Consider the following 14827-nt stretch of genomic DNA (forward strand, 5'->3'; position numbering starts at 1 on the left):
GAAAAAAAGCAAACAGAATGTTAGGAATCATTAAAAAGGGGATAGAGAATAAGACTGAGAATATATTATTGCCCTTATATAAATCCATGGTACACTCACATCTTGAATACTGTGTACAGATGTGGTCTCCCCACCTCAAAAAAAGATATTCTAGCAACAGAAAAGGTTCAGAAAAGGGCACTAAAATGATTAGGGGTTTGGAGAGGGTCCCATATGAGGAAAGATTAAAGAGGCTAGAACTCTTCAGCTTGGAAAAGAGGAGACTAAGAGGGAATATGATAGAGGTATATAAAATCATGAGTGATGTGGAGAAAGTGGATAAGGAAAAGTTATTTACTTATTCCCACAATACAAGAACTAGGGGTCACCAAATGAAATTAATAGGTAGCAGGTTTAAAACAAATAAAAGGAAGTTCTTCCTCACACAGCACACAGTCAACTTGTGGAACTCCTTACCTGAGGAGGTTGTGAAAGCTAAGACTATAACAGCGTTTAAAAGAGAACTGGTTAATTCATGGTGGTGAAGTCCATAAATGGCTATTAGCCAGGATGGGTAAAGAATGGTGTCCCTGGCCTCTGTTTGTCAGAGGATGGAGATGGATGGCAGGAGAAAGATCACTTCATCATTGCCTGTTAGGTTCAGTCCCTCTGGGGCATCTGGCATTGGCCACTGTTAGTAGACAGATACTGGGCTAGATGGACCTTTGGTCTGACCCGGTTCGGCCGTTCTTGTGTTCTTATAACCTTAAAGTGCTTTCGTCAGTAACGTGTTCTCAACTTTTTCTTCTGCAGGCAAATGACAGTTACTTCTGGAAATCAGTTAGTAGAGTGTCAGGAGTGCCATAATCTCTATCACCAGGATTGTCATAAACCTCAGGTGACAGACAAAGATGTCAATGATCCTCGCCTCGTGTGGTATTGTGCCCGCTGTACCAGACAGATGAAGAGAATGGTAAGAGTCAGCTTTTTGTCTAACATGAGTAGTATTTGGGGACAGCAATTCATTTGGGCTGTGTGGTAACTGAAGGGCCAAGGGGTCTCCCTTATGGACACCCAGCCGGCCAATTAGCTGTAAAATCCCTCTTGGTGTCTGTTTTCTGCTTGCTTTACCTGTAAAGGGTTAAAATCCCCACTCTGTCACTCCACATGCAGGAAGTGGGGACCCGCAGGGATTTTAAAAATTAAATTACTATTTGCCACTCCAGGCTTGTATTACACTCCCAAGGTTACAGCTTCTCTCTGGCCTTGGCTTGGTAAATGCTGCCACCACCCAAATGCAAAAAAACTCCCTTTGAACCCAGGAAGGAGCACTTCGGAATTCCTCCCTGTGGGGTACCCTCAAGCCCTTTCTCTGACACACACCCCTCTGGGAAGAGCGGAGAAAGAAAACAAAGGAAATTAGCTGTGGCTACCAGCTAGTCAAACAACATGCACAAACCTCTTAGGACACTAAAAATCGAATCTGTTCTTAAAAAAGGTAAATTTTATTAAAAACAAAGAGAAAGAAAATACATCTGGAACTTAGGCTTTTGCTAGATTTTAAAAGAGCAATTCCAAAAATCAAGTCCCCAAAATAGCTTTCTTGGGGGTTCAGCTTAAAGGTTACAAAGAAACAAAAGCATCTGGGGTTAGCACAGAAGAGATCCGCAAGCCAAAGTAAGAAATAAACCTGATAGCGTCTAACTAATTTCTTTAGTAAGCAGGCTGTTGACTTCTGAGTTTCATAAGAAGTCAAAATTTGTTGGTAAAAAGTGTCTTTTGGTATTAGAAACAATTTATAAAAGCTGAAATTAACATAAAAGTAAGTTACCACAAGAGTAAGAAAACATCTTTATTTGCACTAAACATAAATCATTAGCTCATTCATCTTGAATTCTGAGACCTTTTAAAACTGAGACATTATACAGAAGAAATTTTGTTAAATTTTGAAGCTACTTTGTGATAACCCAGCAAAATGTTACATGTTGAAATGACCTGTCTATTAGGAAAATCTCATTTTAAATGTTTTTGCTATAGTCAGTGAAAGTTATTAATTGATTTCAGTAGTCGGTTTAGTACTTTGATTATCTTCAATCCTTTGAACTCAGGACTGCTTACTTGTGCTCAGTAAATTGCACTGAAGTACCATACTCATCCGCCAATATAAATATTTCACGGTCACTGTGACATTCCCTTCTGGTGTTATCTGGACTGGTAGTCTGCTTGACTCTGGGAGCCAGCCTTACCCTGCTCTGCTGTGAGAACCCCCGCTCCTGGGCTGTTCATGCACAGCCTCTGGCATGGAACTTCTCCTTGGACTGTGCAACCGAATGACACTAGGCAATATCTCCGGTCCCAGACACTACCCTAGGAACCTCTGTCTTGCAGTGTCCAGTTATGCCCGCTGAATGCTGCAAGTTTATATCAATTCAACAATTTAACAAAGAAATTGATATGTACCAGACTTAATATCCCAAGGGGAGTTTCTGACACACTTCAAACCAAATACACTGCTGCAGATAGAGTAAACAAACAGATTTATTAACTACAAAGATAAATTTAAGTGATTATAAGTCAAAGCATAACAAGTCAGATTTGGTCAAATGAAATAAAAGTAAAATGCGTTCTAAGCTGAACTTAACACTTTCAATGCCCCTACAAACTTAGATGCTCCTCAGCACAGTCTGGCTGGTTGCTCTTCAACTTTGATCAGCGCTTCAGTCGCTTGGTGGTGATGTGTGTAGATATAAGTGGAAGAGAGAGAGCATGGCAAATGTCTCTCCCTTTTGTCATGTTCTTTCTTCTCTCTTGGCTTTGCCTCCCCCCTTTCAGAGTCAGGTGAGCATTACCTCATCACAGTTCCAAACTGACCAAAGGAAGGGGAGTGACTCACTCGAGAGTCTAACAGCTCCTTTTGTTGTTTCCTAGGCCAGCGTCCTTTGTTCCTGTATGTCCCATACATGCCCTGATGAGGTGTGAACTGCCTCTCTGTTCTTGGAGAGTTTTTTCCTGGGCTTTCTTTAAGCCATGAGGATACATTTTCAGCCTATATATGAAATTATGTATACTATATACATGAATTTGTAACTTATAATCTTACCAAAACATTACTGTAACAGTTACTGTAACATCACTATAACAACCATGCTCAGTGCATCACGAGCCTTCTGAAGACACCCAATATTACAAACTTTGCATTGGATACCACACAATCATTTTATAAAGATTATATAGTGTGTTCCCCCAAGATACAGCGCGTCACACTCACCTCCCCATCAAACTGCCATACGTCAGCTTTCCCTTTGTAGGCTACAGTTTCCTTTTGCGACCTCAGTAAAAATGCTGCCACCTTACCTGCTTTCTCTGAAAAGAGCCCTGCTATCTGCTTCCCAGAAGCTAGTTTCTAACCATAATCTTTCCCAATATTTTCCTTCCCTGTCCCTTCATCCACCAGTTCCATACACTCCTCCATCAGGTCGAACTACTGACTCCTCCTCCCGCCTCTGTTTACACACTCAAATATATGGTCCCACCCAGTGTGCCTGTCAGTTGCTGGACTCTTCCCATGGCATGGGACTTGATCCCACCTACCTGTCAGCTGGAAACCTCCCTACAAATCTAAGTTGGGTTTCTACCTGATCTGTTTTCTCAATGCTCAATTTCCAGGTCTCATCTAAGACAGTATTCTAATGGCTAATGTTATGATCTCAGAATACTCATGTTTTTTATTGTCACTCTGATTAAATCTTTGTCGTTAGTACAGAAACATAACTAATGTGAGTTTAATTATTATTTATGCAGGCTCAAAAGACTCAGAAACCACCTCAGAAACCAGCTCCTGCAGTAGTTTCAGTAGCACCAACTGTGAAAGATCCATTGGTAAAGAAACCTGAAATTAAGCTCAAGCTGGATACCCCAACAACTTTCCTAGCATTCAAGAGGACAGAAGTCAAGGTGCTGTACATTAAACTCTCTCTCGAAGTGCTTTTATTTTATTGCATATATGAAATGTTCTTCCTTAAATTTTGTACAGCTGGTTTTTCCCTTGTCAGAACCCCGTCTTGCTTTTTAACGTAATCAGAACCCCCATACAGGCCCTTGTCTGTATTCAGTAGTGCTGTAACATAGTGAATTTTCAGTTTCTTGACTTTTTTGTTTTATAAGGAGGGAAAAAAAGTAGATTGTTCTAGTTTTTTTTTTAAATGGCCTTTCTATAAAAGTGAGAAATCTTCACGCTCATAGAAAGGACAGCAATTCACATCCTTTCTTAAGTAACATGCACACATTTGCAATTGCAAGACTTCTCTTATGAGACTAGAGAAGCCCTGTTGCTTCTATAAGATCTAATTTGTGAGATTCCTTCCTCTTCTATACCTTGTCTCATATTTCTCCTTCTCAGGGTTATTTTTCTGTGTTAAAGATTGTCATGAAGAGATAAAAGGAGATAAACCAGAAGCTGCAGCAACAGCGTAATGAATAGCTTGAATAGCCTAACAAAGTATGACCCCAGTCCAGCAAAGCACTTAAGTGCAGGTGAAACTGTAAGGCTGTGTCAGTGAAGCTGTCTGGATTGGCCCACGAGTGTGGGTGCCAACTTCCGGGCAGAAGCAGGTCACAAAACCTCAAATGGGTTGTATGTTCTATAGTTAGATTTCACCAGCCACGTAACAAGTGGGAACTCCACAAACCCTAAAACAGCCTTACCACGGAGTCACAGTCTGTCCCTTGGGCAGTCTGATCTATCTTGTCACCCAGGCAGGCCTGCCTATGTGATAGATGATCTTTTACATCAAAAGTCAAAACAATATTCAGGTTACTCCCAGTCCCCAAGCACCAGACACTTACCCAAAGTCAGTTGCACCTCAGGTCTCTTACCAAAGACGGTGCTGACAGTCAGTCCTGTAATAAACTAAGGATTTATTAACTAAGAAAAAGAAACAAGAGTTATTTACAAGGTTAAAGTAGGTAAACATATACACACGAATGTACCAGAACATAATAGTAACTGTTATAATATGCAAGCTGTATGTATCCTTTAGGGCTAATCCAAACCAATCAGCTTGGGGATCTTGCTCTTGCTCAGAAATTTTGCCCTCTCTGAATTTCAAGCAACATAGTAATCACAATTTCTCTTGAACAGGGATTTTTATTCCCTTCCCCCAGCGTTCAAGCTGCAGTGGGATGAGGGCTTGTATGGGTACCCACTTCATGGGTGTTGGGGGAAGCAATCAATAAAGACTTTTGTTCACTGATGCTCCACAATAGTTTGACTGGTGTCTATAGGCCTTCTTTTTTGGGGGATGAGATGACACCTCTTGTAGTATTTCACACCTGGTAATGCTTGTCTGTTGACTGTGGGGTTTACAGTGTTAGCAGGCATTTTTAAAGTTGTAGAGCAAATACTTATATATTACCATATAACATAGGATATAGATGTTATCATGCAGCATCCTACAAGCATTTCATGAAGTCTAAACACATTCTTGTAACTCTGATATCTATTTTAACAATGCTAACGCACAGGCAAACCAGACTGGTTTCCAGCTAGGCATGTGTCAGCATTCAGTGAGGCCCAGTGGCCTTGGCATGAGCTGGCACCTGGTCTGCCAATGTCACAATGTCTACCTTATGGGGGGCTATGCCAGCATAGCTAGTGTAGTTGCAGCACACAATGACAGAAGAAGTTTTTCTGCTGGTGTGCGAGTACTACCTCTCCGAATGATGTTGGCGATGTCAACAAAATCATTCTTCTGTCAGAATAGCTGCATCAACATGGGGGATTTTATTGGCATAACTGTTTCTGTAGGGGGTTGGCTTTTTCACACCCTGGCTGACATAGTTGTGCTGATGTAAGTATTAGGTGTAGACCAAGCCTAAGCATACTGAAATCAGAAGAACTATTCATGTGCATAAAGTTATTCATATGTTTAACTGCTTTCCATGTATGGGAACCCATATGGATAATATGATGCCTACGATGCAAACAAATATTCATGTGAATAACTTTATACATCTGAAAAGTTACTTGCATAAATAATTGCAGGATCAATGCCTAATTTCAGTCATAATTCTCAGCATTTAGAAACTGCATGGATGTGCTGGTGGGGAGGAGGAGGACTATGGTTTGAGCAGAAGATTGGAGGGGAGAACCCCTAAGCCTTAACTCAGACTCACTGAGTAACTTTGGGTGAATTATTTAATATCCATGTATCAGTTTTCCTCAAATGTAAACAAAGGCTAACTATTCACAAGGTGTTATGAAGATTAATTACTGTTTTAAAGCTATTTTAAGATGAAGAGCACTATGTAAGTGCTGAGTATTATTTATTATAGCGCATTAACAGAAACACTAAATGAAAATAAATCCAGTAACTTTCGTGGACAGTTTGTTTGTATGTGGTGGGGGCATGGCAGGTGCAGGTGGACAAGAATCAGGAGGGCTGGGGGGAAATCCTGTTTTTTATAAAATAATCAAGAAACTCTGGAATCTGCATTATTTTCATTGCTTGGGGTCTGATTATGTGATAGACCATCTGTTATCTTCTTAAAAAGCAGCTCCAGGTAACAAAATCACACACAATCTAATGGACTGCCTTTCTCATTTATACTTCACAAGTGTTGATCTTTTTAATTACTTCAGATAGACTGTCTTTTTATGGAATTTAGTGAAGGATCATTGTGCCATATGGTGTCCGGTTCGCTGGTTAGAAAAAAGGAAAGAAATGATAATACTAACTTCATTTTCAGTGAAGACAAAGGCTCTGCACCTGTCTCCTTTCCTTTCTCTGTGTTGCTTTTGACTGAGATGATTCAGGATGAAATATAAGACTATTGTCTAATGGATATTTTTGTTTAAAGAATCTGAAACTGAAGTCTGATCATAACCATTCCTGCTGTGTGTTCAAACATTACTAATATGGGATTGATTGATTTTAGACCACAGCAGCAATTTCGGGGAACTCAGCCGGTACCAGCGTTTCCTCTTCAGCAACCAGTGGCCTTACTGGATGGGCGGCTTTTGCAGCCAAAACCTCCTCCACCGGTCCATCAACCGCCAAACTGGGATCAACAGCACAGAGTACCAGCGGAAAACCTGCAGCCTCCTCTAATAACCAGAAACCTGTGGGTTTGTCAGGGTTAACAACATCTAAAACAGGGCTCGGGTCAAAAATAGCTTCCAGTAACAATAACACAAACCCTGTTCAACTAAAACCTCTTCCATCTCTGACCTTGGGGAAAACAGGTCTGAGTCGTTCAGTGAGCAGTGACAATGTCAGCAAAGTAGGTCTTCCTAGTCCTAGCAGCACGGCCCCAGGTAGCAGCAGCAGCCAGGTTAATAGTGGGAATGGAAGCAGTAGCACAACAGGTAACAGCGGGAGCAGCACCAGCAAATCAAGTGCAGATTCTGGCAATCAGTCACTGTCCCTAAAAGGCCCGACTTCTCAGGAATCACAGCTCAATGCTATGAAAAGGTTACAAATGGTCAAGAAGAAGGCTGCCCAAAAGAAACTGAAGAAGTAATAGAGCTGTCTGTTAATCTTGTTTCTGTGTTTCTTCAAAACAAAAATATATGTGAAGTATAACATAATTCATTAAATAAATATCCATGCAGCTAATTTCCAGATTAGCTTTTTTTTCTATAACGGGGTAGGCAACCTATGGTACGTGTGCCAAAGGCGCCACGCAAGCTGATTTTCAGTGGCACTCACACTGCTCGGGTCCTGGCCACCAGTTCAGGGGGCTCTGCATTTTAATTTAATTTTAAATTAAGCTTCTTAAACATTTTTAAAACCTTATTTACTTTATATACTAGAATAATTCAGTTATATATTATAGACTTTTATAGAAAGAGACCTTCTAAAAATGTTAAAATTATGTTAAAAAATACATATTAAAAAAGTATTACTGGCACGCAAAACCTTAAATCAGAGTGAATAAATGAAGACTCAGCACACCACTTCTCATAGACTCATAGACTCATAGACTCTAGGACTGGAAGGGACCTCGAGAGGTCATCGAGTCCAGTCCCCTGCCCTCATGGCAGGACCAAATACTGTCTAGACCATCCCTGATAGACATTTATCTAACCTACTCTTAAATATCTCCAGAGATGGAGATTCCACAACTTCCCTAGGCAATCTATTCCAGTGTTTAACTACCCTGACAGTTAGGAACTTTTTCCTAATGTCCAACCTAAATCTCCCTTGCTGCAGTTTAAGCCCATTGCTTCTTGTTCTATCATTGGAGGCTAAGGTGAACAAGTTTTCTCCCTCCTCCTGATGACACCCTTTTAGATACCTGAAAAAGGTTCTGAAAGGTTGCTAACCCCTGTTCTGTAATATGCTTAAGAATGTAAATCTGTGTATTTTCTCCATGTACAGCAGACTGTAAATATACTGTATGCTTCAGATCTAGCAAACTAAACATGTCCCCTTTCTCAAGTTTCAAGAAACGTTTGTTCATATTTGTTTAAAGTTCGCATAGACAATGTATTGTAGCATTTGCCAGTGGTGATTTAATAGCTAAGGATATAATTTAGTCACAGAGGTCATGGGTTCCATGACTTTACTGGATTTCCGTGATTTCGGCTTCAGCTGTCAAAGGTGGTGGCGGAGCCAGGAGCTCCCGAACCGCAGCTGGTGCAGCCTCAGCCTTTATGGCAGTGGGGCTGGGGCTGTCAGTCCCCTCTATGGGGCTCCAGGTGTCATTTCTTCCTTCCCTCTTCTCCCCATTATTTTTAGTGATAGTCATGACTGCCATGCAATTTGTTTTTATTTATTTTTATTGCCTGCAACCTGTCCATGACTTTTACTAAAAATAACCGTGACAAAATCTTAACCTTAGTTATTTTTAAGGATGCAGAATGGTTTATGATGTTACATTTGTTTCTACATGTTCATATCTTTTCTAACAATTCTCCTTTGAGAACAAAACTTTCTTTATTTGGTGTCTGTGACTCACTTCGGGAAGTTTGATGAAAAACCTTTAGGGAAGTTATATTCTGTATTTAGCACTTCTGTGACCATTTCTGAAATGCTGTGTCCAGTTCTGGGGTCCGCACTTCAAGCAGGATGTTGAAAAATTGGAGCAGGTTCAGAGGAGAGCCACGAGAATGGTTAAATGTTTGGAAAACATGTCTTCTAGTGAGAGACTCAGAGTGAATCTATTTAGCTTATCAAAGAGAAGGTTATTTACTGTCTATAAGTACCTAGATGGGGATGGGGAACAATAATTTTGATAATGGAGGGTTATTTAATCTAGCAGACAAAGGAGAAATAAAATGGAAGGTCTGGAAGCTGAAGCTAGATAAATTCAGACTACAGATAAGGCAAAAAAATTTAAATGAGAATAATTCTGACTATTGGAACAATTTACCCAGGGTTGTGGTGGATTCTCTGTTATGACATTTACATTAGGATTGAATGTTTTTCTAAAAGATGTGCTGTAATTAAATCACAGGTATTGGACTCAAACAGGAATTAGTTCAGGGAAGTCCTGTGGCCCATGCTATGCCAGAGGTCAGACTGAATTATCCATAATGGTCCCTTCTGGCCTTAAAACATAACATGCTCCTTTTTTTAAGCTCAAATCACTCAGACTTCAGTATTTGTAAGTATTATACGTAGGGAAACACACATTTTTATAAATACACTTCATGAATTATACTTGATGCATTATCATTTTTAATCACATGTTAATATAAGTATTATACATCTATTAGCCTGTTACTTTCCTGAAGCTAAAGCATTTCTCTCACAGTGAGTTTTCAGTCGAGAAGTTGTGCAGAATTAATGACATTTCAAATGAGAAAATTCCATAGGAAAAACTATTATCTGAAATGGATTCCATGAAGAAACTATTTAAACATATATACCTCTATTGAAAGTGGCCATTTGAAAGAGCGCATTTCATTTTCAGCTATCAAGGAAGCTTATTAGCAGCCTTGTTTTGTTTTTTTGTTTACTTTCTCCAGCTGCTGCAAAAGTGTAAGCCATTGAATCAATTTCTTGTGTTTTGGTGATGTGAGGAAGGGAAAGCTGAAGAAAAGAAGACATGCCAAGTGTTAGCTTTCTTATGTGTATTTCTAAAGCACCTAAAATCATGAGATTATTTTAAGTATTCCACGCTTTATCTACCAGCCACAAAACTCACAAGTTTTGCTTGTTGCAAGGGAATAGCATGTCCAGCATAGCCCAGGAAATGCAGCCCCAATCCCCTTAACTGTTCACCTTCCATCATAACAAGCATGATGATGATTTAAAATGTGTGATATGTTGAATTCAGCTTTTTCCTAGAAAAGACAAGGCCTAAGAGACCTCCTGATTCTCAAGTAGTAGTTTTATTTAGTGAACTAAAGAAAAATCACTGTCAGGTGCTAGTAGAACTTCTTTTTCAACTGTACTATTTCCTGAAAGAATTAAGATTTTCTTTTCTCTTCTTTTTATTGTCTGTAAACTGCCAAAATAGTTTGAGTAACAGCACAGATAATAAGAAATGTGTATGGTCTCTGAATTATCCCTATTTCCACCCTCATTCTAGCACAGAAGGTTTTTTAATGACAACATAGGGTGGAGGGTGGAGACATTAAACCAGATTTTTTGTGCAGACAAGGAATTTTTATTCCTTGTAAATGGTATTCTGTGGAAATGGCACATAAACTATGAAATGAAACATGTAAAATAGATTTCTTTTTTAGCAAGTTTACTCCTAAATAAAGCATTTACTTCATTGGTAAAATTTATTCTGGCAGGAAAGCATCAAAATCCTGATTTGCAAAGTGGTCTTGGCACAGCCTCTGAGCATGTCTATAGACATGCGAGGGCCCAAAACCTTGAAACGTCATATTATGTGGTTTGCTTTAGGTTTGTTTGGACTAGGGAAAAAAAAGTGTATTGTTTGTTTGTTTTTGTCTTTGTTAGCTAGTTTGAAATAGCTAACCCAATTTGAAATACCACTAAAGCAGCTCACCTAGATGTACTTTAATGCTGTTACAATTGTATTATCTGATAGGGAGTTGGTGCTAGGTTGGCTCCCTCCTCTTCCTTTTTGGAATATTAATGAGACCAAATCTTTAATACAAGTCTGTCTCTTCCCATGTAGTCAGGCCAGGTCTACCTTAGAAAGAATTTGCTGATATAACTTTACCAGTAAACTCCTCCAGTAGAGAGACAGATAATATCAGCAAAAGAGTTATTTTGCTGGTATAGATTGTACCAGTTCCCCAAATGAAATAAGCTGTACTAGCAAAAGGACTTTTTTGACCATGTAACCGCATCAACACTAGGGAAGCATTGTGCTGATATAAATATGTAAAGAATCACTGCCCTAACTGACACATCATCAATAGTTTCCAGTGTAGACCTGATCTAGGGCAAATGCTTAACTTGAACTCATCATGCACAAACTGTTGGAAAACAGAGGAGAATGCAGGAAACAACGGCTTCTCTGATTTAGGAAGCATAATCAGGATGAAAGGAATAAAAATTCCACCTGTCTGCAAGAAGGGAATGTTCATTGTACAGTGTTGTTCAATGGAACCTACCTTACAGGCCAAGGAATCTGTTCTGGGACAAGTGCAAGGCGCCAGAACTGTCATAAAGTGTGATCTATTATTTAAAGACTGGAGAGCTGGAGTTTGAGGTTCTAGGTCAGGAATCGGCAACTTTTGGCACGCAATCCACCAGGGTAAGCCCCGTGGCAGGCTGGGCTGGTTTGTTTACCTGCCGCGTCTGCAGGTTCGGTTGATCGCAGCTCCACTGGCCGCGGTTCGCCGTCCCAGGCCAATGGGGGCTGTGGGAAGCGGCGGCCAGCATATCCCTCAGCCCATGCCACTTCCCACTGCCCCCATTGGCCTGGAGCAGCGAACCGCAGCCAGTGGGAGCCTCAATCAGCTAAACCTGCGTACGCAGCAGGTAAACAAACCAGCCCACTGGGGGCTTACCCTGGTGGGCCATGTGCCAAAGGTTGCCAATCCCTGTTCTAGGTTGACTCTGCATTATTGTGTGATTTAGAAGTAACAGCATCTCTCTGCCTTTGGCCAGATCTACACTGCAAATGTTTGTCAGCATAGCTGTGTGGTCAGGATGCAGAAAAAACTCACCCTGTAGCCAACATAGCTATGCTGGCAAAATGCCCACTGTAGATGTAGCCATGCCAACAGAAGAGCGCTGCTTTTGGCATAGTTAATGTCACTTGGGGAGGTGGTGTTACTATATTGACATGTAAAACTCCTTCTGTCTGTGTAAGCTGTGTCTGCAATAGGGAGCTCTGCTGGTACAAGTATACCAATAGAGCTATACTGGCACAGTATTTGTAGGGTGGCCAAGGTCTTAGCTTTTCCATCTTGTAAATAGGCGGTCTACTCTTTTCCTTCCTCTGAGAGGTGTTGGGAGGCTTACTCTTCATAAATGGCCAAGTTTGATCACTTTGCATTTGCTTGATCACAAATGCTACTTTATAAGTGGTTCTGCTGGAATTAATTGGGAATTTTAGGGTGCAAAGTGCTATTCATTGTGAGTAAGCATATCAGAATCTGGCATAAAGTTCTCTGAGAGCCAAGAGTGAAACATGCTTTTCACTATTACAACTCATGATTGATCCTAGAGTAAGACAGAGAACTAATAATGTTCACAAATCAGTAGCTAGATTACAGCTAGGGAAGGACAGAACCGAACTAACTACTCCACAGCAGTTTTCTCAGTGTATTTTTAAACCTTGTTCAGTGCCTAAATGACACTTTATAAATACTGATAGATTCATAAGATAAATAGATAGAGACAAGTGCAGTGTATTATCTGTTTGAAGCAACTGTTAATTTCCTCTGCTCTGCTACCATCATGATCACAGCATGGTCTCTAGTTGATAACAGAACGGAAAATGGGTCTTGGATCTATGTTCTGTTGTGCTTCAGGCAGAAATGTGTTGTTTTTAAAAGAAGACAACACGAAAGTGCAAAAATATATCTTTATTATTACAATAATTTAAAAGAACTTAAAAATTTGTGTGCAAACTATTGCTATAAATGGAATTTACAATAAAAAATCTGGATTCACTCAGCATTGTCGTAGCTATATTTTTTATTGCAATTATTGGGTCCATTCCTGCAGCCCTTTCTCATACAGGAAACCCAACCCCACTGCAGGACTGGGCCTATTATGTGCATTTTTTCTGAGCTTTCATAAAGTAAAAGCAGGAGTGTTCTTGAAGTTTAGATGTAGATGATAACACATTGAAATGTATTAATTTAAAAACAAGTATTGGAATAATTCTCAATGTTGTTTTCACAGAAAAAGTGAATGATATCCTGTCTAGGACAGGGACTGCAAACAAAAAGGAAAGTAGTGCAGTAGGTGGCTGCCAAAGATAAAACTTGAGTCCCTGTGTCACTGTTTGGCTTTGGAAAGTACTGGGCTTGAAATTGCTGTGCAGAGCACAATGGCATCACTTTAAAAAAAAATCCTATTGAAGAAGAAACACTCTGACAAAGTTGGCGCCCAGTCCTACAAACTCTTAAGCAAGTGCACAATCCCATTAACTTCAAGTAAGTAAAGTGCACGTGCTTAAGTGTTTGCAAGATTGGTGCCTTATTGGTTTACTAAACTGGAGCCCACTCTTACTCCATTGAAGTCAATGAGAGTTTTGTCGTTGATTAACAGGAGCAGGCCATTCAAACACTGAAGTCATGTCTGCATTAGAAAAAAATTGCCCCCCTCCCATCACACCTTTACTAAAACCGGTTTGCCTTCACTGATGTTATCAATGTAGGGAACCCTAATGTAGATGAGTCTCTAGTGTTTTAAGCACTGTCTCATCTAGATCTGCTTTAAGCAGGTCCCATTAGAATTTTTGCCAGATTCCTCCAGTGAAGGCAAGGCATTAATTCAGACAGCTTCTCATCGTCATCTTGGCAATGCTCTTGGCTTGAGTTTATTTATTTTAAAAACAAATAAAAGTTAGCAAAATAAATATATTCTCATTCATTTATAATAGTTAAAACTGAACAAGGTTTCAGAAATGATCAAAGCCAATCCCATTAGTCAATACGCAGTACATTACCATTAAACTTTTTGTGACTCCAAAGTGATTGTGATTGATGGAAGAAAGGAGATATAATTCAAGGTATATAGATTATTTTTATCCTAAAATATACAAAATATATTCTGGGCACCAGCAGTTAAGGCTGAAGTTTTCAAAAGGGCCTGAGGGAATAGGATCCCAAATCCCAGTGAAATTCAATAGGGCTTAGCTGTCCAACTCCCTCAGATTCTTTTGAAAAGTTCATCCTTTAGTACCAGAGCGCAGTCCTTCATTCCTTGTGAAATCAAGACACTTAAGCCAAGATTTTTTAAAGTGAGTAGTGATTTTGGATGCCATTTTTTTTTAATATTAATTTGAGACACCTGAAAAGTGGCTGATATTCATAGTGTGCGTGCTCAGCACTTTCTAAAAATCAGAGACCTTTAAGATGAGTCAGGCTGGGCACACAAATACTGAGGCATCCAAAATCACTAGTCCCTTTTTAATATCTTGCTCCCTAGTTCTTTCATTTAACTACGGTCCCTAGCATACAAAGCTTCATCACTGTGCTTGTAGGAGTTTATTAAGCCTATTACACACAATTCAGCTACTTTAAAACAGTTTTCAGCTACTGCAGATAGCAGATCCTCTCTAATTAAGATATTCTGAAATATAAGACATGCTGAAAAACTTCTTGTGGGGGATCTTTCCAATAACAAAACTTTTTTGTTGTTTGTAGTGCAAAATTAGTGCAATTTGTTACTGGAGTATATTCAACTCTACGCGCAGGACTTTGAGCCCATAGTCCTCATTAAATATAATGAAGGTTGCG

General features: G+C 39.8%; 2 protein-coding genes across 2 annotated transcripts in view; both read left to right on the forward strand.

Annotated features, from left to right (window-relative positions):
* Positions 1-7814, forward strand: part of INTS12 (integrator complex subunit 12) — a 30910-nt gene extending 23096 nt beyond the window's left edge. Inside the window, exons 5-7 of the mRNA XM_050944517.1 lie at positions 793-952; positions 3781-3933; positions 6916-7814. Of these exons, the coding sequence (XP_050800474.1) occupies positions 793-952; positions 3781-3933; positions 6916-7500 (898 nt within the window). The 3' untranslated portion in view covers positions 7501-7814. The remainder of the gene's footprint in view (positions 1-792; positions 953-3780; positions 3934-6915) is intronic.
* The window catches only part of PPA2 (inorganic pyrophosphatase 2), a 456033-nt gene that overhangs the window by 45204 nt on the left and 396002 nt on the right, over positions 1-14827 (forward strand). The window lies entirely within an intron of this gene.

The sequence above is a fragment of the Gopherus flavomarginatus genome, chromosome 3, assembly GCF_025201925.1.
Source record: "Gopherus flavomarginatus isolate rGopFla2 chromosome 3, rGopFla2.mat.asm, whole genome shotgun sequence".
In the NCBI taxonomy this organism is placed as follows: Eukaryota; Metazoa; Chordata; order Testudines; family Testudinidae; genus Gopherus; species Gopherus flavomarginatus.